General features: G+C 47.7%; 2 protein-coding genes across 12 annotated transcripts in view; one reads left to right on the forward strand and one right to left on the reverse strand.

Annotated features, from left to right (window-relative positions):
• SIRT3 (sirtuin 3) lies at positions 1-25,820 on the reverse strand. Of its 11 annotated transcripts, none has more exons than XM_054437615.2 (7): positions 24,991-25,322; positions 22,352-22,543; positions 21,992-22,224; positions 19,450-19,550; positions 11,315-11,476; positions 3,380-3,589; positions 1-1,293 (listed from the first exon to the last, which is right to left on the reverse strand). In XM_054437615.2, the coding sequence occupies exons 1-7, from the start codon at positions 25,269-25,271 to the stop codon at positions 1,273-1,275; spliced, it is 1,200 nt and encodes a 399-aa protein (XP_054293590.2). In that variant the 5' UTR covers positions 25,272-25,322; the 3' UTR covers positions 1-1,272. The 11 variants fall into 11 exon arrangements, with proteins under 11 accessions (XP_054293590.2, XP_054293589.2, XP_054293592.2 ...); XM_054437614.2 differs by having other exon boundaries at positions 3,326-3,589; positions 24,991-25,321; XM_054437617.2 differs by having other exon boundaries at positions 11,401-11,476; positions 24,991-25,320.
• PSMD13 (proteasome 26S subunit, non-ATPase 13) overlaps positions 25,794-27,836 on the forward strand; it is a 16,093-nt gene continuing 14,050 nt past the window's right edge. The window contains exon 1 of the mRNA XM_054437625.2: positions 25,794-26,033. Coding sequence (XP_054293600.1) covers positions 25,939-26,033 — 95 coding nt within the window. The 5' untranslated portion in view covers positions 25,794-25,938. The remainder of the gene's footprint in view (positions 26,034-27,836) is intronic.

The raw sequence follows: 27,836 nt of genomic DNA on the forward strand, positions 1-27,836 counted from the left end.
TAGGGTTAGAAACTAACTTCATTCTTTTTAGAATTCGACAGTTTTCCTAGGTTACCAGTTCCACCTTTTGTTCTTATTAAGGAGCAAAGTCACAGGACCCCCTTCTTGGGACTCACTGTCATTAAATCTATTCCTGTCAGCTCAGCCCAGGGTAGGCAAGGTTCAGGAATGGGAAGTGCTTCTGTCTGGGGAAACACGCAGGTAATCTGATGCTAGGAAGGAGGATGTGCATGTGGGTGAGAGCCCAGGAGGGAGCAGCTGGTGCCTGACAGGGTGAGCCATCAGAGCTGGGCCTTGGTGCAGCCCCAGGAGAAGGAGCCTGTGCAGAAGTAGGAGCTCAGTGGATTCCACCTCCTATGTCACAATCCAGCAGGTGGCCAGGACTCAGCCTGGGTTTTAAGTGAGTAATGCCGTCTCAGAGATTAGCTCTAACAGTGTCACTAGAGAAAGCCCTGGTGGCGGGGGCGGGGGGGGGGGCATAGTGTGGGGACAAGGAGACCAGATAGAAAGTGCTGGAATGTTCTGGAACAGATCTGTTTCTGGAGGAGAGGCTGAGCATGGAGAGTCAACAGAATGTGACCACCTTCAGAGGGAGGAGCTGGGCCGTCTCCAATAAATCCAGGGACAAATGCCTTCAGTCCTCAGACAATTCCAATAGAGGGGACGCCATGTATCCCAGGGTTCCCTTTCCAACTCATGTCAACACTTGCAGTCCCTTTGAGGAGACTAAATGTATTTCATGCTGGAAAGAACAGATTTTCTCTCATTAAAAATAGCCCCACTGAAGGAGACCAACATGCTAGGACTGCAGCACCAGGGCCTCAAGACTACACTTTGGAACATGAAGAGGGCTGGGGGCTGCTCGGCCCAAGTCTGGATCTTCTAACCAACAGATGCTGAGCTTGCCGTTCACCTGGGCACAGAAAGCAGACTCGGTCTGGGATTCCAGTCGGTCTGTTTCAGTTCAACAGGGTCACAGTCAGAAGAAAGCTTTTTCCATTAGGAGCTTCAGCAGAGTTAAGAGTTCAATGCAGCAAACAGGCAGGCAGCTCCTTTGTGTATGTGACGGGGTGGCCCTGAATATAAACACAGCCCTACCAGTTAGTGCAGCTCACGGCCTGAGAAGACATTCCAGTGGCAACCTCAAGTGTCCGCTCAGTTCACATATTCCGGTTTCACCTGCCCAAGCTGTCTTCAGGCATGAGGTCTTGTCAGAATTGGGATGTGGATGTCTCCTATGTCACCATTTATTGTGTGGGGGCAGCCATCATCCTATTTGTCTGGTCCATCAAGCTGGAATACAGAAGACAGAGGGTATCAACTATCTGTTTACACACCCAGGCAGGCCAGCAGATCTCTGGTCAAACAGCTCTAGCTGCAGACATGCAAAATATTTCACAAAACAAGCTGCTTTCTGCAACTGCTGCTGCTGCTGTGCTGGGCTAAGAGGATCCCAGCAGGCCTGGGCAGAACAGGGTGGCTATATGGAGAGCCTCATTCTATAGGACTTTAAGTACCCAAACCAAGGTGTACTGATGCTCATGTGCTTAAAAGCATTCACTATTTGGAAAAGTAACCCCTTGGATAGTAATTCTTTAAAAAACAAAAAATGAAATCATAACCCATTTTACATACATTTCTGTGAAACTAGATTATACAGTTCACATCCTATTAGGCCACTTCCAAAACTCCACAGGAGCTACCAGAGTTACAATCTGCTTTTCTATGAAAACAGGAAGTTGGGCCGGGCATGCCAGCACTTTGGGAGGCTGAGGCGGGTGGATCACCTGAGGTCAGGAGTTTGAGACCAGCCTGACTAACATGGTGAAATCCCATCTCTAATAAAAGTACAAAAATTAGCCAGGCATGGTGGCGCATGCCTGTAATCCCAGCTGCTCAGGAGGCTGAGGCAGGAGAATCACTGGAACCCAGGAGGCAGGGTTGCAGTGAGCTGAAATCGCACCATTGCACTCCAGCTTGGACAACAAGAGTGAAACTCCATTACAAAAAAAAGAAAATAGGAAGTCGGAGCAGGAAAAGACTCCCTCAAAAAAGCCTGCTGGGCTGATCTAAGATCTCCACTGTCTTGTGAGCTGGCCAGGAGGCACTCGCCTCTCAGCGTTTAAGCCTCGTTGTTAGCTGGGTTCCCTGCTTCGATAATGAAGTGAACATGACTGGTAAAAAATCAGCCTGCGACCAGAGGTTGGAGGTCTTGGACTAGTGGAGGTGAGGAGAGTGCTGACCCCATGGCCCTGAGCCATGAGGCAGCCACGGCTGTGGACAAGGAAAAAGGATCAGGATTTCCTAAGACATCTGCCTTGGAAAGCAAGAGGAGCATCAGCTGCGATATATTCTGGGTGATATGGTTTGGCTGTGTCCCCACCCAAATCTCACCTTGAATTGTAATAATCCCCATGTGTCAAGGGTGGGGCCAAGAGGAAGTAACTGAATCATCGGGGCAGGTCTTTCCCACGCTGTTCTTGTGATAGTGAATAAGTCTCACAAGATCTGATGGTTTTATAAAGGGCAGTTTCCCTGACACGCCCTCTTGTCTGCTGCCATTAAGACGTGACTTTGCTCCTTTGCCTTCCACTATGATTGTGAGGCCCCCCACAGCCATATGGAACCGTGAGTCCATTAAACCTCTTTCCTTTATAAATTACCCAGTCTCAGGTATGCCTTTATGAGCAGCATGAGAACAGACTAATACACTGGTGAAATCCCCTTTGGGCAGTGTTACACCTCCCTGTAATCATAACACTGGACTTTAAATGCTTAATGCTACCTCCCATTGAAAACCCTTAATATCAAAGCTACACATGCTACATGATTCTCATGGGAAACTGCATTTTCTGTAACTTCACTTGTTTAAGGCAGTTTGGAATCTCTTAGAAAGCATCAAGGCTCTTTGGCTTTCCTCAGCGGATTATAATCGATCGATGGCTCTCATACCAATTACTTCCAAAAAGCATCACTAATGTAGCCTTCATCCCACACAGATGCAGAGAACTTTAGCTTCTCAAAGTTCTTTAACCCGTATCATCTTAGAATCACATACCAGGCCTTAGAGGGACACTGTTGGCTGCTTTATTTTAGGGAGTGAAGGTAACGCCTATAGTCTGTTAAGAATACAGACTCATCAGCCCTGAGTGTCTGGACCGTGTCCCTGCTTGGCCTGTTAGCATCTGTTTCTTCATCTCTAAATGGAGGTATTGAAAGTAATACCCAGTCAGGTCCAGGTAGTGCCTGGTGCAGGATTCACAGCATCATCAGCTATTACTGTTACTGTGTTAGCCAACGGGGCTCCATATCAGGTGGACCATACCCTAGAGCAGTGAGAAGGGCAGCCCCTTGGATGGTCCTCCTCAGCAGTCTGTACCTTCCCAGTTTCCCGCTGCACAAGGTCCCGCATCTCTTCTGTCCAGCCCAGAAGCTCCACTAGCCTTTCCACGCCATGAACCACGTCCCCCAGCTGGGCCACGTCCCTGCTGCGAGGATGCCAAGCCAAGGGCCCCACCAAGTCCCGGTTGATGAGCAGTCGGGGAACTGAGCTCCGCACGGCCTCGGTCAAGCTGGCAAAAGGCTCCACCTGAAAAATGGCCCAAACGTGAGGGGCATAGTGCCCACCTTAAGGGCCCCTCAGGATGTTTCATGCCACAGCCACTGAGGCCTTGGAGGAGCAGCAGACTGGCAGTCAGACCCTGCGACATAGGGAAAACCTACCACCAATCTCATTTCTTCAGTGGAGCTCCTGCCGCTTAGCCTCAGTGACTGTTTTCTCCCCTCAGCCTCTCTCTCCTCCACTTCTTGCTGTTTCCACACATCCTTGCTTCTCCCCACCTCCGTTCCAAGGCTCATCAGGGATCCAACCTTCCTACCTCCTCTCTGTGAGCACGTTCGGTTCTCCCCGTCCTCCCCACCTCGCTGTCTCCCAGCATGCCACAGAGGGACAACAGCACAGACTCATCCATCTCCTCTGGCTGGCCCTGCTCGCCGTGACAGCCACCACCAGCACCGGGCACCCAGAGGAGCTGGTGCCCCCGAGCAGGAGTTACTGTTACGTCTCTCCATGGTCTTCCCCACCCAGCCTGTAGAGAGGCCTAGCTCGGTGCCATCAGGCTTCTTCATACAGCTCTCAAAGCTTCTTTTAAGAGGAACAAGGTAAAAAATGGATACATCAATAAATGGCATTAAAACTGGCTCATTATCTGGGAGGAAAATACTCCATTCCTACCTCCCACTGAAAAAAAATTCAAATGGATTAAAGGTTTCAATGTAAACAAAACAGTTCTTGAAGAAAACTGAGGGTTTACAAGTAAGGATAGGGAAGAACTTTTTAGGCGTGAAAACTGAAGTCAGATAAGGCAAAGGAAAATGACAGATCTGACTATGTAAATACTATTATCTCGGTATCTACATAAAACTACTATGTAGAAAATTTAAAATTTTTAAAAACCTCTCATCATCATAAACTGCAAAAATATTTACAACATATGACAATAGTTTATATTGCTAATTGATAAACTCATTTATAAACATATAATTTATGAACTAATTTATAATGCTAATTTATAATGAAATTTATATTAACAGCCGGGCATGGTGGTTCACACCTATAATCCCAGCACTTTGGGAGGCCGAGGCGGGCAGATCACCTGAGGTCAGGAGTTCAAGACCAGCCTGGCCAACATGGTGAAACCGTGTCTCTACTAAAAATACAAAACTTAGCTGGGCGTGGTAGCACGCAGCTGTAATCCCAGCTACTCGGGAGGTTGAGGCAGGAGAATGGCTTGAGCCTGGGAGGTGGAGGTTGCAGTGAGCCAAGATCACGCCATTGCACTCCAGCCTGGGAGACAGAGCAAGACTCTGTCTCAAAAAAAAAAAAAAAGAAAGAAAGAAAGAAATTTATATTAACATTAAAACGGATTTATATTATTTAATTTATATTAAAATTAAAACTAATTTATATTGCTAATTTATAATGACCCAATGAAAAATGGTCAAGAGGTACAAATATACAATCCAAAGAGAAGAAACATAACTGGCCAATAAACATGAAAAGATGAACTTCATTCTTTACTACAGAAATGCAAAATCCGCACCCCCTCTACACACACACATGCATTTTTTAACCAATTTGATCTGTGTGATTTTGGTTTTGGTGAGGATGTGACAAAATGGCTACATAAAAACACAGTCTGTGGCAGTGTAATTGTTATATCTTTCTGGAAGGCAAGTTCTCAATATTTATCAGCATTTACCCTTCAGGAGTACTTGCATGGGTAGACAAGGATGACACACAGAGGGATATTCACTACAGCTTTAGGTAACTTCAGGAGTACTTGCATGGGTAGATAAGGACGACACACAGGGACAGTCACTACAGCATTTACCCTTCAGGAGTACTTGCATGGGTAGATAAGGATGATACGCAGGGATATTCACTACAGCATTTACCCTTCAGGAGTACTTGCATGGGTAGATAGGGATGATACGCAGGGAAATTCACCACAGCATTTACCCTTCAGGAGTACTTGCATGGGTAGATAAGGATGATACGCAGGGATATTCACCACAGCATTTACCCTTCAGGAGTACTTGCATGGGTAGACAAGGATGACACACAGAGGGATATTCACTACAGCATTTACCCTTCAGGAGTACTTGCATGGGTAGATAGGGATGACACGCAGGGATATTCACCACAGCATTTACCCTTCAGGAGTACTTGCATGGGTAGATAGGGATGACACACAGGGATATTCACCACAGCTTTACCCTTCAGGAGTACTTGCATGGGTAGACAAGGATGACACACAGGGATATTCACCACAGCATTTACCCTTCAGGAGTACTTGCATGGGTAGACAAGGATGACACACAGAGGGATATTCACCACAGCTTTACCCTTCAGGAGTACTTGCATGGGTAGATAAGGACGACACACAGGGATAGTCACTACAGCATTTACCCTTCAGGAGTACTTGCATGGGTAGATAAGGATGATACACAGGGATATTCACCACAGCATTTACCCTTCAGGAGTACTTGCATGAGTAGATAGGGATGATACACAGGGATATTCACTACAGCATGTACCCTTCAGGAGTACTTGCATGGGTAGATAAGGATGACACACAGGGATATTCACCACAGCATTTACCCTTCAGGAGTACTTGCATGGGTAGATAAGGATGATACACAGGGATAGTCACCACAGCATTTACCCTTCAGGAGTACTTGCATGGGTAGACAAGGATGACACAGAGGGATATTCACCACAGCATTTACCCTTCAGGAGTACTTGCATGGGTAGACAAGGATGACACACAGAGGGATATTCACTACAGCTTTACCCTTCAGGAGTACTTGCATGGGTAGACAAGGATGACACACAGAGGGATATTCACTACAGCTTTACCCTTCAGGAGTACTTGCATGGGTAGACAAGGATGACACACAGAGGGTTATTCACTACAGCTTTATCCTTCAGGAGTACTTGCATGGGTAGATAAGGAAGACACACAGGGATATTCACCACAGCATTTACCCTTCAGGAGTACTTGCATGGGTAGACAAGGATGACACACAGGGATATTCACCACAGCATTTACCCTTCAGGAGTACTTGCATGGGTAGACAAGGATGACACACAGAGGGATATTCACCACAGCTTTACCCTTCAGGAGTACTTGCATGGGTAGATAAGGACGACACACAGGGATAGTCACTACAGCATTTACCCTTCAGGAGTACTTGCATGGGTAGATAAGGATGATACACAGGGATAGTCACCACAGCATTTACCCTTCAGGAGTACTTGCATGGGTAGACAAGGATGACACAGAGGGATATTCACCACAGCATTTACCCTTCAGGAGTACTTGCATGGGTAGACAAGGATGACACACAGAGGGATATTCACTACAGCTTTACCCTTCAGGAGTACTTGCATGGGTAGACAAGGATGACACACAGAGGGATATTCACTACAGCTTTACCCTTCAGGAGTACTTGCATGGGTAGACAAGGATGACACACAGAGGGTTATTCACTACAGCTTTATCCTTCAGGAGTACTTGCATGGGTAGATAAGGAAGACACACAGGGATATTCACCACAGCATTTACCCTTCAGGAGTACTTGCATGGGTAGATAGGGATGACACACAGGGATATTCACTACAGCTTTACCCTTCAGGAGTACTTGCATGGGTAGACAGGGATGACACACAGGGATATTCACTACAGCTTTACCCTTCAGGAGTACTTGCATGGGTAGATAAGGATGACACACAGGGATATTCACCACAGCATTTACCCTTCAGGAGTACTTGCATGGGTAGACAAGGATGACACACAGAGGGATATTCACCACAGCTTTACCCTTCAGGAGTACTTGCATGGGTAGATAAGGACGACACACAGGGATAGTCACTACAGCATTTACCCTTCAGGAGTACTTGCATGGGTAGATAAGGATGATACACAAGGATAGTCACGACAGCATTTCCCCTTCAGGAGTACTTGCATGGGTAGATAGGGATGATACACAGGGATATTCACCACAGCATTTACCCTTCAGGAGTACTTGCATGAGTAGACAGGGATGATACGCAGGGATATTCACCACAGCATTTACCCTTCAGGAGTACTTGCATGGGTAGACAGGGATGATACGCAGGGATATTCACCACAGCATTTACCCTTCAGGAGTACTTGCATGGGTAGATAGGGATGATACACAGGGATATTCACTACAGCATTTACCCTTCAGGAGTACTTGCATGGGTAGATAAGGATGATACACAGGGATATTCACCGCAGCATTTACCCTTCAGGAGTACTTGCATGGGTAGATAAGGATGATACACAAGGATAGTCACGACAGCATTTCCCCTTCAGGAGTACTTGCATGGGTAGATAGGGATGATACACAGGGATATTCACCACAGCATTTACCCTTCAGGAGTACTTGCATGGGTAGATAAGGATGATACACAAGGATAGTCACGACAGCATTTCCCCTTCAGGAGTACTTGCATGGGTAGATAGGGATGATACACAGGGATATTCACCACAGCATTTACCCTTCAGGAGTACTTGCATGGGTAGACAAGGATGATACGCAGGGATATTCACCACAGCATTTACCCTTCAGGAGTACTTGCATGGGTAGACAGGGATGATACGCAGGGATATTCACCACAGCATTTACCCTTCAGGAGTACTTGCATGGGTAGATAGGGATGATACGCAGGGATATTCACCACAGCATTTACCCTTCAGGAGTACTTGCATGGGTAGACAGGGATGACATGCAGGGATATTCACCACAGCATTTACCCTTCAGGAGTACTTGCATGAGTAGATAGGGATGATACACAGGGATATTCACTACAGCATTTACCCTTCAGGAGTACTTGCATGGGTAGATAAGGATGATACACAGGGATATTCACCGCAGCATTTACCCTTCAGGAGTACTTGCATGGGTAGATAAGGATGATACACAGGGATATTCACTACAGCATGTACCCTTCAGGAGTACTTGCATGGGTAGATAAGGATGATACACAGGGATATTCACTACAGCATGGGATCTCATTCTGTTACCCAGGCTGGAATGCAGTGGCATGATCATAGTTCACTATAACCCCAAACTCCTGGGCTCAAGCACTCCTCCTTCCTCAGCCTCTCAAATAGCTGCAACTACACAGACCATGCCTGGCTATCTTTTTATTTTTTGTAGAGACGAAGTCTGACTATACTGCCCAGGCTGGTCTCAAATGCCTAGCTTCAGGCAATCTTCCTGCCTTGGCCTCCCAAAGTGCTGGGTAACAGGTGTGAGCCACGGTGCCTGGCCCAGCATTACTTTTAATGCAAAAATTATATACTATTTATTGTCATTGCCCATCAGTAAGAAATTGCTTACATAAATTTTGTATTAAATCCACAAAATCTATGTTAAAGCACTTGTGGCTGAATATGTTTCAGAATTTTTGAGATTTTAGAAAAGATCATATGGTTTACATCCCACATGTTATGTCACACCTAAAGGGGATCTGGAGTGGTACTCCACAGTAAAACACATTAACATTTCGTCCACCAAGCACGTGAGATAGAGTCTGTGCATGACACCAGCTCATTAAGTTCATGATGGCACCAGCCTTACAGACATGGGCCTCTCAGTTGGGACCTCGTATCCGTGTAAGGGAAACTGTCGGCATTAACAAGGCAGCAGATCTCCATGGACTCACATTGTTACGTGAAAACAGCAGGCTGCAGAATAGAATGTACAGTGCTGTCCAACTTTTAGTTAAAAATTACCGTCTGTGCGTGTGCATTTGTACAGAAAAAAGAAACCTGAGGGGACACAGAATAAAATGCTAACAGTTGGTGGGATTAAAAAGTTGATCCTTTGCTTTCTATCTTTATATAATGTATGAACCTTTTCAAAGACATACATGGTACACTTATAATCAGGAAAAAGGCCATTTTCATTTCACTTCCACAATAAAGATGGCTGGTGGCCCAAGTGTCCACACCTGGTGGCCAGCACGGTCAGCTGGTCTCAGCCCACACTGTGCTGACCACCATGGCCCCTCTGACTGCTCCTCCTGTGTCTGTCCCTCCATCCTAGGCCTAGCATGGCATTCTCATGTCTGTCCACACCCTGGGCTCTCCTGTCTGCTCACTCCAGCACCCCAGCTCCCGCCTCTGGGCCTTCCTGGACTCCAGACTCATGTCCACCTGCTCAACACCTCCAATCCGCAGAACATCCTCAAATCCGTGGAAACAAGGCTGAGTTCCTGAGCTCCCCCAAACACACCTACCAGGCTTCTCCATCTCAGGAAGTGGCAGCTCCATCTTTCTAGCTGCTCCAGCCACAGCCCTGGAGTCCTTGGGAATCCACGCCCTCCCATGCACTGTGCCAGCGTACCCACTCTGCGTTCACACACACCCAGACTCCAGCACCCCTCAGCCTCTGCTGGCTTTACCTGGCCCCCAGCCAGTGCCAGCCGGTGATTACCTACAAGGGCCCTGCTGGGTCTGCTGCTCCCAGTCTTGCCCCCATGGTGGGCTCACAGCCCAGCACCCAACGGAGTCCTCTCAACTTCAGGCTCTGGCCTGAAACCCAAGTTGAACCCATTCACCTTCTGAGGTGGCGCCAGCCTCCCATGAGATGACACTTGTGCCCCACCTCCTTCTCTGCTCCAGCCCCGTGGCCATCAATGCTGACTTCGCCCCACCCTCCTTGCTGCTTGTCACCTGTGCAGTGTCCCCTGCCAGACCCCCCTCACCTCGGTAAACTCTTAGATCCAACTCCACCTGCCTGACTTGACACTGCAGCTGGTTCCCAACCCTTCTAGCCTTTCTATCCTACTTGTTATCTTTCTCATAACATCAATCATCTCCTAACAAACTATATAACTTCTTACATTGACGTCTGACTGTGTATGTCCAAAGCACTGGAGCAGGGCCCAGCACACAATGAATGCCTGAACAAACACGTGCTCTGGGCCCCTGTGGCTGCCCTGGGCCCCTCTGAGCACAGGTCTTTCTGGCCCTTCTGCCCTTGGTGCCTACATCCAGTCACGCACACACTGACTTCACGGTCTCATTTCTTGCTCTCATCACAGCTTTTAGGAATTTCCTGAGCTTCAGACGCAGACGCAGAACAGCTGCTTGAACACATCCAGGGGGTGTTTCCCAGACACCTCAGACACACGCAGAACCGAGCTGGGCATCCTCCCTCCCAAATCATGCCTCACCAGCAAGTGCCCTGACCTTACAGACGAAGCCAGACGCCTCCTTCTCACGTCCCCAAAACATCACAGTCTGCGAGTCCAGTCCCCCTCCTCACCGTCCCTCAGGTGACCACAGCTCCACCTTCTTCAGGACCAGCCTCCTGGCGCTGCTTGCTCCACTCTCCACTCCCCAAAGGCCTCTCTGACCCCAAGGGTGCAGCTACATCCCCAGGCCAGTCCCTGTGGATTTATCACTCCTCCCACTGCAGCATCAGTATTCCTGATCTGACCTGGGAGGCCTGCCCCTCCACCTCACCCCCACGCCCCCATCCTTCTCCCTTCTCCTCACACGTGGTGCCCCAACCGCACCTATACCACCTCCAAAGCCCAGCAGCTTCCCACCTTCCTGTCTCCTGCATAGGCTGCGGCTCCCTCAGCCTGGAACCCCAGATGAATCCACCCACCTTCCGAAAGTGGCACCAGCCCTGGAAGGGCCCATGAGATGACTCCTGTACCCCTCCCTCCCCCTGTCCTCCAGCGTCCTCCCTGCACAGGCTGACAAACCTCCAGGGAGGTCCCAAGGATGAGCAGGAGATCTGCCATGGGGAAATCAACCACATGCAGCAAGAACCTCTGGGGCAGCGGCTCACCAAAGAACACAATGTCGGGCTTCACAACGCCGGTGCAGACCGGGCAGCGGGGAACCCTGTCTGCCATCACGTCAGCCTGGAAAACAGAGAAAACAGGCCTGAGGAAGATGCCTGCAACACCCTGTAAAAGGAAAAGGCTACAAGTTCTTATTAAAGTCTCAAACATTCTCCCCCAAAAAAGGTGAGAGAGGTATCATGAACCCCCATGTACCCAGCTTTAGGAATCACCAGTTTTCATAGCTAATTGTTTTACAGCCCTCCAGAATCTGGGAGGAGGTGTTGGAGCGTTTAAAAGCAAATCTTGGACATCATATGTTTCACCCATAATTACTTCGGCAGGCATCTAGCATATCTAACACCATCCTCTACCCCTGGGATGGCAGCCAGAGACAGCCAGGTGCTAAGGAAACACCTGGTAGACCACACACCAGTCCTCAAACAGTAGTCTGCAGGCATTTGGCCTACACCGAACATTATTCAGTCACAAAGGTGAAATTGTCTCTGGTTTGAGCTTAAGTTATCATGCCATTGCCTCAGCCCTGGGAGGCATTCAGGTCAGCTTCACTCACTGGCTGGCATTATTAGGAGTAACAACATCTGCCAAACACTGCTTCCTTACTGGCCAAGGTGAAGTGGACACAACTTCACTTTGCATCAAGATTAATATAAACAAATGCCTTGGAGCAGATGGAAAAGGGAAAGAGTTACAGAGGAAGACACCTGACTTTCTAAGGTAAACCTTTACAGCTAACGGGGCTTGTTTTAAGCAGGCTCAGTCCAGCAAGAAGCAACAGAAACAAAAGACAAAAGAAAGAGACACACAAAAGATTTCAGATATTCTTGGATACACAGTAAAACTGTATTATATTTAAATTAAAAAGAAAAACTGTTATCTTGGAGGCATGGGGTATAGCAAAAAAAAAACATTAAGGAAGCAAAAAAAAAAGAAAAAAAAGATGAACTTGAAATATCTATTAAAGGCCAGGCGCGGTGGCTCAGCTCTGTAATCCCAGCACTTTGGGAGGCCAAGGTGGACAGATCACGAGGTCAGGAGATTGAGACTGTCTTGGCCAACATGGTGAAACCCCGTCTCTACTAAAACACAAAAAATTAGCCGGGCGTGGTGGTGTGTGCCTGTAATCCCAGCTACTTGGGAGGGTGAGGCAGGGCAATCACTTGAACCTGGGAGGCGGAGGTTGCAGTGAGCTGAGATTGCACCACTGCACTCCAGCCTGGGCAACAAAGCGAGAGTCTGTCTCAAAAAACAAAGAAACAAACAAACAAAAAACTATCTATTACAGATACAACACTATTTAAAAATTATGTAATAATGTAGAAGACTTGAAAAATAACAAAACAGAACTTCTAGAAATAAAAAGTACAGGAACCAAAATTAAAACTCAATGTCTGTTTCGAGTTGCTGTTTGGGAAAAAAGAAACACTCAATGGAAGGACTTTATAACAGAATACAATATTAGTAAACTGGAAAAAAGACCAGAAGAAATTACCCAGAATGCAGCACAAGGAGCAGCAATTACAGGACAGAAGAGTGATCAGGAACAGCAGGAGAGAGAAGGTCTAATGTATGTTCAATCAGAGGTCCCTAAAGAGAGGGGCCAGATAGTGGGCTAGGGGCAATTCATATCCGAAGAGATAACGGCAGAGTATTATCCAGCAACCATGAAAGATACCAACCCACAGATTCAGGATCTCAAGCAAGTGAGGGCTACTGAGCCAGCTTGAGGGTGCCCACAGGAAAAACATGAGTCACAAACACATATGTGGTTGTTTTTGTCCCAAGAGGTTCTCAGGAGGTTTAGTAATTACACGTGGTCCTTCAAAGGGGGAGGGTGGCTGTGAGGTGAGTGGTTACGTACTTGTGAGACTTCAGTAAGTGCCCAGTAAATGTACATTTTACCTAAGATAGAAGGAAACAGAGGAAGAGAACTAAGCAGACCTCTCAGGGAAGGGTGAAGGAACCATTAATCTCATCTTGTCTTTTGTCTGTATCTGGGAAGATAAGCCAGTAATCCACATCAGCAGTGTGGAGTCTTTGAAAAGGGCTGGTTTCTGTTTAGCCCTTAGTGAAGAAGCCTAATGGTGGTTGGGGAGGAAGGGGTACAGTGAGGTGCGTGTGCCCTCCCCTCCTGCTACGGCCAGGAACTCAAGCTTCCAAGGTTTCTCTGGGGTTCCCTTGACCAAGGGGAGGGGTCCATTCGTTGGTTGCAGGGCTTAGAATTTTATTTTATATTTTATTTTTTGAGATGGCGTCTCGCTCTGTCACCCAGGCTGGAGTGCAGTGGCATGATCTCAGTTCACTACAACCTCCACCTCCTGGGTTCGAGCAATTCTCCTGCCTCAGCCTCCCAAGTAGCTGGGATTACAGATGCGTGCCACCACACGTGGCTCATGTTTGTATTTTTAGTAGAGACGGGGTTTCACCATGTTGGCCAGGCTGGTCTCAAACTCATAACTCAGGTGATCCACCCACCTCAGCTTCCCAAAGTACTGGGATTACAGGCAGGAGCCACCGCACCCAGCCTAGAATTTTATTTTATTTTTCTTAAGGAAGGCCTACAATTTTTTTTTTTTTTTTTTTTGAGATGGAGTTTCGCTCTTGTTTCCCAGGCTGGAGTGCAATGGCCTAATCTCAGCTCACCGCAACCTCTGCCTCCCGGGTTCAAGCAATTCTCCTGCCTCAGCCTCCCGAGTATCTGAGATTATAGGCATGCACCATCACGCCTGGCTAATTTTGTATTTTTAGTAGATATGGGGTTTCTCCATGTTAGGCAGGCTGGTCTCAAACTCCCGACCTCAGGCGATCCACCCACCTGGCCTCCCAAAGTGCTGGGATTACAGGCGTGAGCCACCATGACCAACTGGCCTACAAATTTTAAGCAGAGGAAATAAAAGGAAATTCATATGGAAAACCACAATGGAGAAACTGCAAAACTCCAAAGACAAAAGTCTTAAAAAACAGGCAGAGAGGCCGGACACGTTGGCTCATGCCTGTAATCCCAGCACTTTGGGAGGCCGAGGCGGGTGGATCATGAGGTCAGGAGTTCAAGAGCAGCCTGACCAACATAGTGAAACCCCATCTCTACTAAAAATACAAAAATTAGCTGGGCATGGTGGCACATGCCTGCAATCCCAGCTACTCAGGAGGGTGAGGCAAGAGAATCGCTTGAACCTGGGAGGGGGAGGTTGCAGTGAGCTGAGATCATACCACTGCACTCCAGCCTGGGCAACTGAGCAAGACTCTGTCTCAAAAAAAAAAAAAATCCAAACAACAACAACAAAAATAAAACAGGTAGAGAACAGATAGCAACAGTTTCAGAAATTTATATGAAAAGGCAAAAGATTCAGACCAGCCAACACAGTACTGAAGGAGAAGAACAAAGGTGGGGAATTAACACCAACCTGTTGCCCAAATTATCTATTTTATTCTCTTATTTATTTATTTATTTTGTTTTGAGATGGAGTCTCACTCTGTTACCCAGGCTGGAGTGCAGTGGTGCGATCTCAGCTCACAGCAACCTCCCCTCCCAGGTTCAAGCAATTCTTCTGCCTCAGCCTCCTGAGTAGCTGGGATTACAGTTGCGCCACCACACCCGGCTAATTTTTGTATTTTTAGTAGAGATGGGATTTCACCATTTTGGCAGGCTGCTCTCAAACTTCCCACCTCAGGTGACCCACCTGTCTAGGCCTCCCAAAGTGCTGGAATTACAGGTGTGAGCCACTGTGCCCAGCCCCAAATAATCTTTTTTAAATGCAAATCCCTTCACATCATTTTCCTGCCTAAAAATCCTACAATGCCTCCCATGATCGTCAGGATACAGTTCAAACCCTAACAGAGCAAGCAGGCCTCCCACACTCCGGGTCTCTGCTGCCAGAAACAGACTCTTACATCCAGACGGCCTCATCTCCAAGGTGCTTCCCAGCCTGCTCTGTTCCTACAGCTGAGTCAGTGTAGTGTCCAGTACACATTTGTAGTAAAACTCGTATGGCACCCAGTTGTAACTGTTGGATGACTCCACCTTATTTTAATTTGTTTTCACATCCACAGAACCCAGCAAAGGGCCTGGCACTGAGGAGACTAAACTATTTGTTGAATAAATTGGTCATTCAATGAATGAGTTGACCAAAACAATAATACGCATATATGAAGTTTCTACTATGTGCTGGACCCACACTTCCTAATTTCAAAACTTACTACAAAGCTACAGTAACCAAAACATTATAGTGCAGGCACAAGGATATATATATAACAATGGAATAGAATTGAGAATCCAGAAATAACCCATACACCTATGGCCAACTGACTTTCAACAACAATGCCAAGACCACAGTTTTTTAACAAATGGTGCTGGAACAATTACATATCCACATAAAAGAAAATGAAGCTGGATCCCTACCTTACAGTGCACACAAAAATTAACTCAAAATGGATCAAAGAACTAAATGTAAAAGCTTTAAACTATAAAACTCTTATAAGAAAACAGGAGTAAAACAATACCATTTCTCAGATATGATTCCAAAAGAGAAAATAAATAGATAAACTGGATTTCATCAAAATCAAAACTTCTATGCATCAAAAGACATCATCAACAAAGTAAAAAAGACAACCTACAGAATGGCAGAAAATATTTGCAAATCATGTGTCTGATAAGGATCTAGCTTCCAGAATATACAAAGGACTCTCTTAACAATAAAAAAGACAACACAATTAAACAATGCGCAAAGGACTTCAATCTCCAAAGATATACAAATGGCCAAAAAGCACATGGAAAGATGTTTGATATCATGAATCGTTAGGAAAATTCCAATCAGTGCGACAATGGGTTACCACCTCCCACCCACTGGGATAGCTGTAATTAAAAAATAGAAAGTAAGTGTTGGGATGTGGAGAAGATGAAACCCTTGCGCACCGTTGGTAGAATGTAAAATGGTCCAGCTTCTGCAGAAAACAGTATATTCGTTCCTCAAATAGTTAAACACGGGCCGGGCGCGGTAGCTCACGCCTGTAATCCCACATTTTGGGAGGCCGAGGTGGGCGGATCACGAGGTCAAGAGACCGAGACATCCTGGCCAACATGGTGAAACCCCGTCTCTACTAAAATACAAAAATTTGCCGGGTGTGGTGGCGCATGCCTATAGTCCCAGCTACTCAGGAAGCTGAGGCAGGAGAATCTCTTGAACCCGGGAGACAGATGGTACAGTGAGCCGAGATTGCGCCACTGCACTCCAGCCTGGTGACAGAGCAAGACTCCACCTCAAAACAAACAAACAAAAAAGTTAAACATGGGCAGGGCATGGTGGCTCACACCCGTAATCTTAGCACTTTGGGAGGCCGAGGCGGGTGAACTACCTGAGGTCAGGAGTGCAAGAGCAGCCTGGCCAACATGGTGAAACCCCATCTCTACTAGAAATACAAAAAACATTAGCTGGGCGTGGTGGCAGGCACCTGTAATCCCAGCTTCTTGGGAGGCTGAGGCAGGAGAATCACTTGAACCCAGGAGGCGGAGGTTGTATTGAGCCGAGATCGCACCATTGCACTCCAGCCTGGGTGACAGTGTAAGACTCTGTCTCAAAACATAAATAAATAAATAAAGCTAAACGTGGAGTTACCCAGCAATACTTGTAGGTATCATACTCAAAAGAATAAAAAACAATGACTCTCAAACGAATACTTGCATATGCTTCACAGCAGAACTATTCACAAGAGCAGAAAGGTGGGAACAACCCAAACATCCATCCATATACAAACAAACCAATTGTGGTGCATACATCAGTGGACCATGTAGCCATAAAACAGGATGAAATACTAACACAAGCTACAAGGTGAAGGAGACAGAAATATTTTCAGAAAATAAGCTCGACACAAAAGGCCATCTGATTGCCAGGTGTGGTGGCTCACGCCTGTAATCGCAGCACTTTGGGAGGCTGAGGCGGGTGGATCACCTGAGGTCAGGAGTTTGAGACCAGTCTGACCAATATCGTGAAACCTCGTCTCTACTAAAAATACAAAAATTAGCCGGGCGAGGTGGCAGGCGCCCATAATGCCAGCTACTTGGGAGGCTGAGACAGGAGAATCGCTTGAACCCAGTAGGCAGAGGTTGCAGTGAGCCGAGATGGCGCTACTGCACTCCAGTCTGGGCGACAGAGCGAGACTCCGTCTGAAGAAAAAAAAAAGGAAAAAGAAAAAGGCCATCTGATTACATTTAAATGAAATAATGAAACATCCAGAATATACAAATCTATAGAGAGAAAGCAGGTTCGTGGTTACCAGGGGCTGGAGGGAGAAGAAATGAGGAAGGGCTACTTAAAAGTACAAGGTTTTCTTCTGGGGTGATCAGCATGCTCCGGAGCTTGATAGAGATGATGGGTACACACACTGTGAATGCACCAAATGCCAATGAACCGAACACCTTAACATAGTTAATTTTATGTTATGTCAAATTCACCTCAATAAGCTGGGTGGATCACTTGAGGTCAGGAGTTCCAAGACCAGCCTGGCCAGCATGATGAAACCCCATCTCTACTGAAAATACAAAAAAAAAAAAAAAATGGGCCGGGCCTGTTGGCACATGCCTGTAGTCCCAGCTACTCAGGAGACTGAGGCAGGAGAACTGCTTGAACCCGGGAGGCAAAGGTTGCCGTGAGCAGAGATGGCATGCAGCCTGGGTGACAGAGCAAGACTCTGTCTCAAAAAAACAAAACAAACAAAAAAATTAACCTCAATAAAAAATAAGTAAATTAAAAAAAGTCCTGTGCCATGTCTCCATTTCAGAGTTTTATCTTTATTTAAGATTTTTCAACTCTATCCTATTCTATTTTAAGAAACCCATTCTACAGAAATACAGACATACATAGCAGTATAAGCACAGGTATCACTGCTATATTTTTAATCGTAAAAATTACATACATCAAAGAATGTCCCACAATACGTGAATGGCTAAATGTAATACTCTATAGTTAATAAAAAGAGTAAGCAGAACTATGGGTATTGACACAAGAGATATATGAAACTGCTCAGTAAAAAATCAAGCTGTAGAATACTAAGCTTAAAATGACCCCATTGCTGAAATTATTTTTTTTTTTTTTGAGACGGAGTGTCACTCTGTCGCCAGGCTGGAGTGCAGTGGCACAATCTCAGCTCACTGCAACCTCTGCCTCCCGGGTTCAAATGATTCTCCCACCTCAACCTCCCTAGTAGCTGGGACTACAGGCGTGCGCCACCACGCCTGGCTAATTTTTGTATTTTTAGTAGAAACGGGGTTTCATCATGTTGGCCACCAGGATGGTCTTGATCTCTTGACCTTGTGATCTGCCCACCTCGGCCTCCCAAAGTGCTGGGATTACAGGTGTGAGCCACTGCGCCCAGCCTGAAAAAAAATTTTTTTAACTGTGTGGTGTATGTACATAGATACGTGCACATATGTTTATATAAACATATCACTTTTTTTTTTAAAGGCCTGGAACATTATACACCAAGCTGTTAAAAGTGGGCAGCAGGGGCTGACATCGTGGCTCACGCCTAGTATCCCAGCACTTTGGGAGGCCAAGGTGGGCAGATCACCTGAGGTCAGGAGTTTGAGACCAGCCTGGCCAACATGGTGAAACCCTGTCTCTACTAAAAATACAGAAAAAAAAAAAAATTAGCCGGGTGTGGTGGCGCATGCCTGTAATCCCAGCTACTTAGGAGGCTGAGGCAGAAGAATTCCTTGAACCCGGGAGACGGAGGTTGCAGTGAGCCGAGATCACCCCCACTGCACTCCAGCCTGGGCAAGAGTGAGACTCCATCTCAAAAAAAAAAAAAAAAAAAAGTGGGCAGCTGGAATTGGCTGAAGGGAGATTCGTTTTCCCTACATATTTCTATATTGTCTTAAATTTTTTTACAAGCATGTATTAATTTTCTAATTTACAAATAAAATGTTTCACACTATTATTGTTCAACTGTCCTTTCGAGACAATGCTTATAAAATACCACTTTTCCAGATAACCCCAACAGCAAACCGCAGAAGGACGACCAACAGCAGGATAACTCACCCGAATGTCCTCCCCTGGGAAGGGTCTTTGGCAGACTGTGCAGGTGGCAGAGGCAAAGGTTCCATGAGCTTCAACCAGCTTTGAGGCAGGGATGCCCGACACTGAAATTCAAGCCAAAGCGAAGTATTGCTGCCGCCTCCCAGATGAGCACGCAAGGCCAAGAGCACAACTTCTGGGCTTGGCAGGACTCCTGGAAGGAGGCACAGCCCCTTGGGGTTGCAATGTCCTCAAGCCTGGTTTTCATGCCCGTATCACCTACATGCGCCACTAACCAGAATAAGGCAGGGGAGCAAAGGGGCTCCCACCTGGAGCCAAATCACGGTTAAAACAAAGCCTGTAAAAACTCAGTATGAAAAACCATTTGATAAAAGCTCAAATAAAATTATATCCAGCCGGGCACAGTGGCCCATGCCTGTAATCCCAGCACTTTGGGAGGCCGAGGTGAGCAGATCATTTGAGGCTAGGAGTTCAAGACCAGCCTGGCCAGCATGGTGAAACCGTACCTCTACTAAAAATACAAAAATTAGCCGGATGTGGTGGCGGGCATCTGTAGTCCCAGCTACTCAGGGAGGCTGAGACAGGAGAATCGCTTGAACCCAGGAGGCGGAGGTTGCAGTGAGCTGAGATCGTGCCACTGCACTCCAGTTTGGGCAACAGAGCGAGATTCTGTCTCAAAAAAAAATTACACCCAATACCACACTGGGCGCAGTGGCTCACGCCTGTAATCCCAGTGCTTTGGAAGGCCAAGGCAGGAGGATCACTTGAGGCCAGGAGTTTGAGACCAGCCTGGGCAACATAGCGAGACTTGTCTTAAAAAATTTTTTTAATTAGCCAGGCGTGGTAGTGCATGCCCATGGTCCCAGCTATTCCAGAGGCTGAGGCAAAAGCATCACTTCAGCCCAAGAGTTCAGGCTATAGTGAGCTATGATCATGCCACTGCACTCTAGCCTGGGCAACAGAGCCAAGACCCTGTCTCAAAAATTTATATCCAATATCTAGGAACATATTTTCTACTCTACAGATACCAAGTTAAAATGAGGATATAAATATCATAAATTCCAAAAGAACTGCTTGGTAGAAACAGACAAAAAGTGACTTCTTAGGAAAGTTGTGTTAGTATTATCTGGTTCTGAAAGGCTGCAGTGGCACAGCCAGGGTCCCAGCTGCAGGAGGCTTCCCAAGTCCCTGTCGCTGCCCTGACTCAGCAGTGCTGAATCTCACAGCCAGGAGCTCCCACCTTCCCACAAGGCCTGCCCTGCTGCACCTCTGGGAGAAGAGCCCACCAACATGGGGCATCCACTGCTGCCTCTGTGGTTCCAAGCTAGGGGATCCTTCTGGCAAGGAAACACATTCCTGGAGCCAAGGTGCCGCCTCTTTTTAACTGACAACACATCAGCAGACTGGCTGAGCTGCTCCTGGCTCCCGGAGAGCTGACTGTCCCAGCACCTGTCTGCATCACTGCACGTAAGGAAAAGGCCCCACCAAGTGCTTCCATAAGCTGCACGGCCAGAAGTTGGCACAACCTGTGAATCGCTGGTTTGGGCACCATATGGATATGGTCAAGAAATCACCACAGACTAACTGTGACCATATTAAGGAATTACTAGTGATTCTTCAGCGTGAAAATGGTATCAGAGTTGTTTTTATTTTTTAATTATTTTTACTTTTATTTTTTTTTTGAGACAGAATCTCCCTCTGTTGCCCAGGCTGGAGTGAAGTGGCACGATCTCGGCTCAGTGCAACCTCTGCCTGCTGGGTTCAAGAGATTCTCCTGTCTCAGCCTCCCTAGTACCTGGGATTACAGGCACACACCACCACGCCTGGCTAATTTTTTATATTTTTAGTAGAGACAGGGTTTTGCCACGTTGGCCAGGCTGGTCTCGAACTCCCGACCTCAGGTGATTTGCCTGCCTCGGCCTCCCAAAATGCTGGGATTACAAGTGTGAGCCACCGCACCCGGCCGGAGTTGTTTTTAAAGTATTCTCTAGAGATATCCATTCATGTGTTTATAGATTATTTCTAGATTAAATTCATGATGTGAGAGATTTGCTTCAAAATAATCTGGGGATTTGGAAGAAGGTGGTGAGGACACAGGAAGGACTGGCTATGTGCTGGTGATGAGGACAGGACGGTTTGTTACATTGTTCTCTTTCTGTGTGCTCAAAAAAATTCCATAATACAATTCTTAAAGAGAGAAGAAAAAAAGGGATCATCACACCAGATTGGCAAAACAATGTCAACTTCTGCCCAAAATACACAGCTCTGCAGGTATGCAGGAGAACAAGCAGTGGCCTTTAAACACCCAGAGGACATCTTCCTTGGGAACAAAGCCCTAACTAGTTGCCTCAAAAACAGTCCCAAGGAAGAAGCATAAGCGCTAGGTTTCGGCCGTCCCCAGAAACAGGCACCTGAGCCTCCCCTGTGAGAAACGGGCACCCGAGCCTCCCCTGGGAGAAACGGGCACCCGAGCCTCCCCTGGGAGGAACGGGCACCCGAGCCTCCCTGGGAGAAAAAGAATGTGTGCGACTCACAGAGGGCTCACCTCTCTCAAGCCCATCGATGTTCTGCGTGTAGAGCCGCAGAAGCAGCCCCTTGTCATGAAGCAGCCGGAGGAAGTAGTGGGTGACGTTGGGCTTGTAGTTTCCAGGGTACAGCTCCTTGGCCAAAGTGAAAAAGGGCTTGGGGTTGTGAAAGAAGAATGGGAGTTCAAAAATGGCCTCGGGGTAGGGGAGATCGTACCGCTGGAGGTTGCTGTACAGGCCACTCCCTGGAGATCTGCAGGGAAAGAAAGGCTCTGAGGCCTCTGGAAGAGGACAGGAAAGTGGAATACACCAGGCAGTGGGGAGGGCAGGAGGCAGGGGAGGGGAGCGCAGGAGGCAGGTGGGACTGTGGGCGGCAGTACCTGAAGTCTGGAATGCCACTGGGTGTGCTGATGCCGGCCCCCACCATGGCCACCACCCTCTGGCAGGCTCTGGCCCGAATCAGCTCAGCTACATCCTGCAGGGAAAGCTTCCCCTTGTCACTGCTGCCTCCACTTCCAACAACACTTGAAGCACCCACAGAAAAAGATATGGGCCTTCTTCCACCTTTAATACTGACAGAAAAAAACACAGCAGCAAAGGAAACAGATAGCAACCAATCTCAGAATAGCAAGAACGAGCATGGCTCTGCCCTCTGCACCACCCCCACCCTCGAGAATGACCATGTGTGTCTCCCCAGGCCTCTCAAAATAATCACCTTTCTCAGACGACTATTGGGGTATAACAAAAAGCAGTCATAAATCAGAAATCAAGACTTATTTGGGAGCAAAAAATTCAGGTTAATGGGAACTGTGCTCATTTCATAACTCAGTACACTCAGTAGGCACTCAACTCTGACTGACTGCAAACCTCCAAAGGGGTCTCCTAATGAAAACTGGTTAAGGAGTCAAGAAGCAAAGAGGGAAAACCCTGGTTCTAAAACCATCTCACCACCTATTAAGCGCCCCACTTCACACAGCATTTCAGACATCTATTCACTTAAGGTCATTCCCCAAACAGCTACTGTGTTGCTACTAAACACGAACTGTTAAGAGAAGCACAAAAGGAATGAAAGTTATTATTGCTGTTGAGTGCCTGCTGAGGGCAAGGTATCACGAAGGGTGCCTGAGTACATTCCTCATCTACGTAAATAAAATGTGAGTCACTGAAAAACACATAAACGGCGTTTTACCAAATGTCTGGAACATAAGTAAGATGTATGGCTTAAAGTACATGCTGCATGGTGTGAAATTCACTGGGAGTGGGGGACCCTGAGGGGCAGGCATGGGTGCAACCTGGGAGGGACACTGTGCAAAGGACACAAAGAACAAATTCAGAGAGCTCAAAAATCCAAAGCCAAACTGCAGGAAGCCCATGCAATGGACGACTACTCACACGCAGCCCTATGCCTCCTGCTTTAGGGCCGGTGGTAGCAAGGGTTTGTTGTTTTTTGGGTTTTTTTTTTTTTTGAGGCGGAGTCTCGCTCTGTTGCCCAGGCTGGAGTGCAGTGGCGCGATCTCAGCTCACTGCAAGCTCCGCCTCCCAGATTCACGCCATTCTCCTGCCTCAGCCTCCTGAGTAGCTGGTACTACAAGCGCCCGCCACCATGCCTGGCTAATTTTCTTGTATTTTTAGCCCGTCTCGGCCTCCCAAAGTGCTGGGATTACAGGCGTGAGCCACCGCGCCTGGCCGCAAGGATTTAACAGTTTTGCAGAGTATCACTGATATTAGAATGCGCTCCATGTGTTTGTCGGTCCTGGTCCCTGCTCCATCCGTATCACCTAGAACAGAGTCTGGCACAGAATAAGAGCTCAGTCAGGGCTTCTTGGATGAATGACTGACTCTTCGGGATCTTTTGTTTTTTTTGAGACGGAGTTTTCGCTCTTTCGCCCGGGCTGGAGTGCAATGGTGCCATCTTGGCTCACTGCAACCTCCGCCTTCCGGGTTCAAGTAATTCTCCTGCCTCCCCCTCCTGAGCAGCTAGGATTACAGGCGCTTGCCACCACGCCCGGCTAATTTTTGTAATTTTAGTAGAAATGGGGTTTCTACTAAACCATGTTGGCCCGGCTGGTCTCGAATTCCTGACCTCGTTATCCACCCGTCTCATCCTCCCAAAGTGCTGGGATTACAGGCGTGAGGTACCGCGCCCGGCCGACTTTTCAGGATCTATTAAACTTTTTTTTTTTTTTTTAACCCCAGGTAGATAAGAGTCTTGCTCTCTCACCCAGGCTTGAATGCAGTGGCTCAATCATAGCTCACTGCAGCCTTGAACTCCTGGACTCAAGGGATCCTCTTGCCTTAGTCTCAGGAGTAACTGGGACAACAGGCTTGCGCCACCATGCCCGGCTAATTTTTAAAATTTTTGTAGAGATAGGGGTCTCGTTATGTTGCCCAGGCTGGTCTTGAACTCCTGGCCTCGAGCGATCCCCGTCTCAGCCTCCGAAAGTGCTGGTATTACAAGCGTGAGCTACCACTTCCAGCCTCACTTTTCACCAACATTTTCAGCAGTTGTGTCAGACAGCAAGTCAATGTGCCATTATTTACTTAAATATCCATTCATTATAGGGCATCTGATACCGAACAACCATGGACCTTAAGATTTTTTCCTATGTAGGCTCAGTTCTTAGATGAAATTACTATGGAGACGGGTACGATCACATGCGGGTGGGAGTATTAACCGCACATTTATGAGGGATAATTAAAGCGTTAAATGCATATACTTTTGGACCTAGCAGTCCCAGTACTAGGAATTTATGCAAAAAGTGAGGTGCCAACAAGGTTATTCACCACAGCATGATGTACAATAACTAAAGGTTAGAAGGTATTTCAATGAGGGAATGGTGAAATAAACGACAAAACCCCCATAAGGGACGTCCACAGATCAGCATAAAGACGGAGGCCCCGGTGTTGGAACGCAAGTAAACTCCCAGACATGCCGCAAAGGAAACACGGCAAGGTGAGAAAGGGGGGGCGAGGTGTGGACAACGAACACGCAAGAAGTGCTTGTCCTTGCCCAAAATACCTCGAAAAGAAGAAACCGGCAGCTGCTGCCCTCGGCTGCCTCCGGAATGCCCTGGGCATCTCGGGTCTGGGAGGCCTCTGCAAGGGGCGCGCCGGGTCCAAGGGCTCACCGCGGGCCCCATGGCTGCCTCTCAGCCCCGCACTGACATCGTCCGTGCCGCCAAGCACCACCCGACAGCCGCAGGCCTGGAACGGCCCCACGCCTCCCCCGGCCTCGGTCCGTTCAACTACTCGGCCCCACAGCCGGACTGCTCCCGCGGCGCGCCAACCCCAGAACGCCATGTTCTGCGCAGTACGAGGAGTCCTCCGGACTCGCCCCAGCCCCGCCTCCGCCTCCCGGCCCCGCCCCCGGCGCCCCGGTCCCGCCTCCCCGTCCCGCCCCGCCTCCGTGTCGACGCCTCCGGCGCACCCAGGTACTCGTAGAGGCGAGTGGAGGAAGTTCCCTAGTCTGGTGTCTGAACTCTCGCCCCGGAGGTCAAACCTGGAGCCAGCATTTCTGTACCCTGCGCTCACACCTTTTTCAACCCGGATGGCGGTGATAATACTTTCCGAGCGCTTTTACTATGGTCAGGCATTATATTTACACCTAGTCCTCGCAAAACACTACTGGGAAGGTCCTCATTTGACAGGAGCAATTCCGGGTCACAAAGGCTGACACCAAAAAGCTAGTCCGTGGCGGGTTCGACCACAGGCGCCCACACTCTTTAACGCCTCAATGGCACAGCCAAGTGCGCGGGAAGTGGGCTGCAAACGCCAGAGAGTTTTGTCGCGAGTGCAGAGACGCGCTGTTACCCAGCAACCAGCGGGGCCCGCCCGCCCCCGGCCGGCTACGTCGCTCCCAGCCTGCCCCGCGCCGCGCGGCGCCGGAAGTGAGTGAGCATTTCCGGCAGCCATCCCGGCGGCGCTGACATCCCGGTTGTTGTTCTGTGCCGGGGGTCTTCGTGCTGTCATGAAGGACGTACCGGGCTTCCTACAGCAGAGCCAGAGCTCCGGGCTCGGGCAGCCCGCTGTGTGGCACCGTCTGGAGGAGCTCTACACGAAGAAGTGAGCGCCGAGCAGACGGGCCCTGGGCCCCGGCGATAGAGGGAGACGGAGGGGGCAGGCGGGCGGAGGAGCGGACCCTTGATGGGCTGAGGGCGCCCAGACCCAAGTTGGGGGGAAACAGGGACGTGTAGCGACCGGCTGTGCCGGCAAGGTTTGCTGAGGAACCCCGAGTGGCAGGGTCGAGGAATGAGAGGGATGACAGACCACGAGGGCCAAGAGCTGTAGCCAGGATGTTTGGGTCTGAGATTTACTGCTTCTTTAACGGGGGACTGTGACTGAGGCTTCTGAACTCCTCTACCTCGGGTCTTACTAAAACGGTTCAGGAGTAGCCTTTGATTTTAGTTCTTGTTTCCAGTCAAACAAGCAAACACACTTTCAGGGCCAGGTTGCCACCCACTTTGGGAAACATGTTGGTGATTCCTGCTTAGCCTTGTCATAGTGTAACTGTCTCTACAGTTATCTTTCTCATGGTCTGGAGTTGATAAACCAGAGGCTAGTGCAGCTTTGCTCTCTTCCCTATTCATTCTGCAGCTGGTTGCACGGGGTGCAACCACTTCCCCTGTCCCATTGACTTTACCTTCCATTGTATTTCTCATGGGCTTTGTGCCCCTAGAAAGATCTTAAAGTTTAGGTTTGTTTAGAAACAGGATGAATTGCAGAGCAATTAAATTCTTGCTAAGCACTAACCTCCTTTTAATATGAGTAGAATAAATTGCTGGCATTGGGCTGGAGCTATTCCATAGAAAATACATCTCCTTTAGTAACCTCCCTGTTAACCCTAGCATTTAATATAATACTTTTCACATAGATGTTCCATACATGTTTTGATGATGTTTAGCATTCAGCAGCCTTCTGCTATTAGCAGTTTTTGAGAGCAAATTAATGTTTGGCAAATAATGGTTTGTGTTGGATAGCACTTGGTAATTTTCAAAGCGTTTCATCTGCGTTATTAAAGATTAGCCTTTGGGTTTTGGATGAAGCGCTATGTCACTGTCTTGGAAGTTTTAAATATTAGCTTATTTAATCCTTTATTCATCCTTTTCACAGAGGAGGAAACTGAAGCTCATTTTAATTGCCTTCCCTGAGATACTCAGCTAATAGGTAGAAGAGCCAGAATCTCGAGTTAGATATGTATGATTCCAAAGTTCTCGTTTCCAATCAAACCTCACAATAACCTTTTGAGGTAATCTAGAATAATGTTCTCCATTTCATACCTAGGAAAACAGTCTTAGAGAAGTTAAGTGATCTCAAAGTGACATAGCCATTCAATAGCAGAGCCAGGAGAAGAACTCAGGTTTATCACATCTGCTTTAGCATTCTTTCTACTACACAGTAGAGACTGGTTAGTATGGATTTAGTATCCCTTATCAGAAATGCATTGGGGCGGTCGGGCGCGGTGGCTCATGCCTGTAATCCCGGCTACTCGGAAGGCTGAGGCAGGAGAATCACTTGATCCTGGGAGGCAGAGGTTGCAGTGAGCCGAGATGGCGCCACTGCACTACAGCCTGGGCAAGACAGTGTGACTCTGTCTCAAAAAAGAAAGAAAGAAATGTATTGGGGCAAAAGTTCTTTGGATTTAGTATTTTTTCAGATTTTGAAATATTTCCGATATATGCTTACCCGTTCAGTATCCATAAATCAAAAATCTGAAATCTGAGATGCTCCAGTGGTCGTTTCCTTTGAGCCCTATGTTGGTGCTCAAAAAGTTTTGGATTTTGGAGCATTTTGAATTTTGGGAGTTTTGGATTAGAGATACCCAACCTGTATTTGTGACTTGATAGGATCATCAAGGCTGAAGGTGTC

Source organism: Pongo pygmaeus, chromosome 9 (genome assembly GCF_028885625.2).
Source record: "Pongo pygmaeus isolate AG05252 chromosome 9, NHGRI_mPonPyg2-v2.0_pri, whole genome shotgun sequence".
NCBI lineage: Eukaryota > Metazoa > Chordata > Mammalia > Primates > Hominidae > Pongo > Pongo pygmaeus.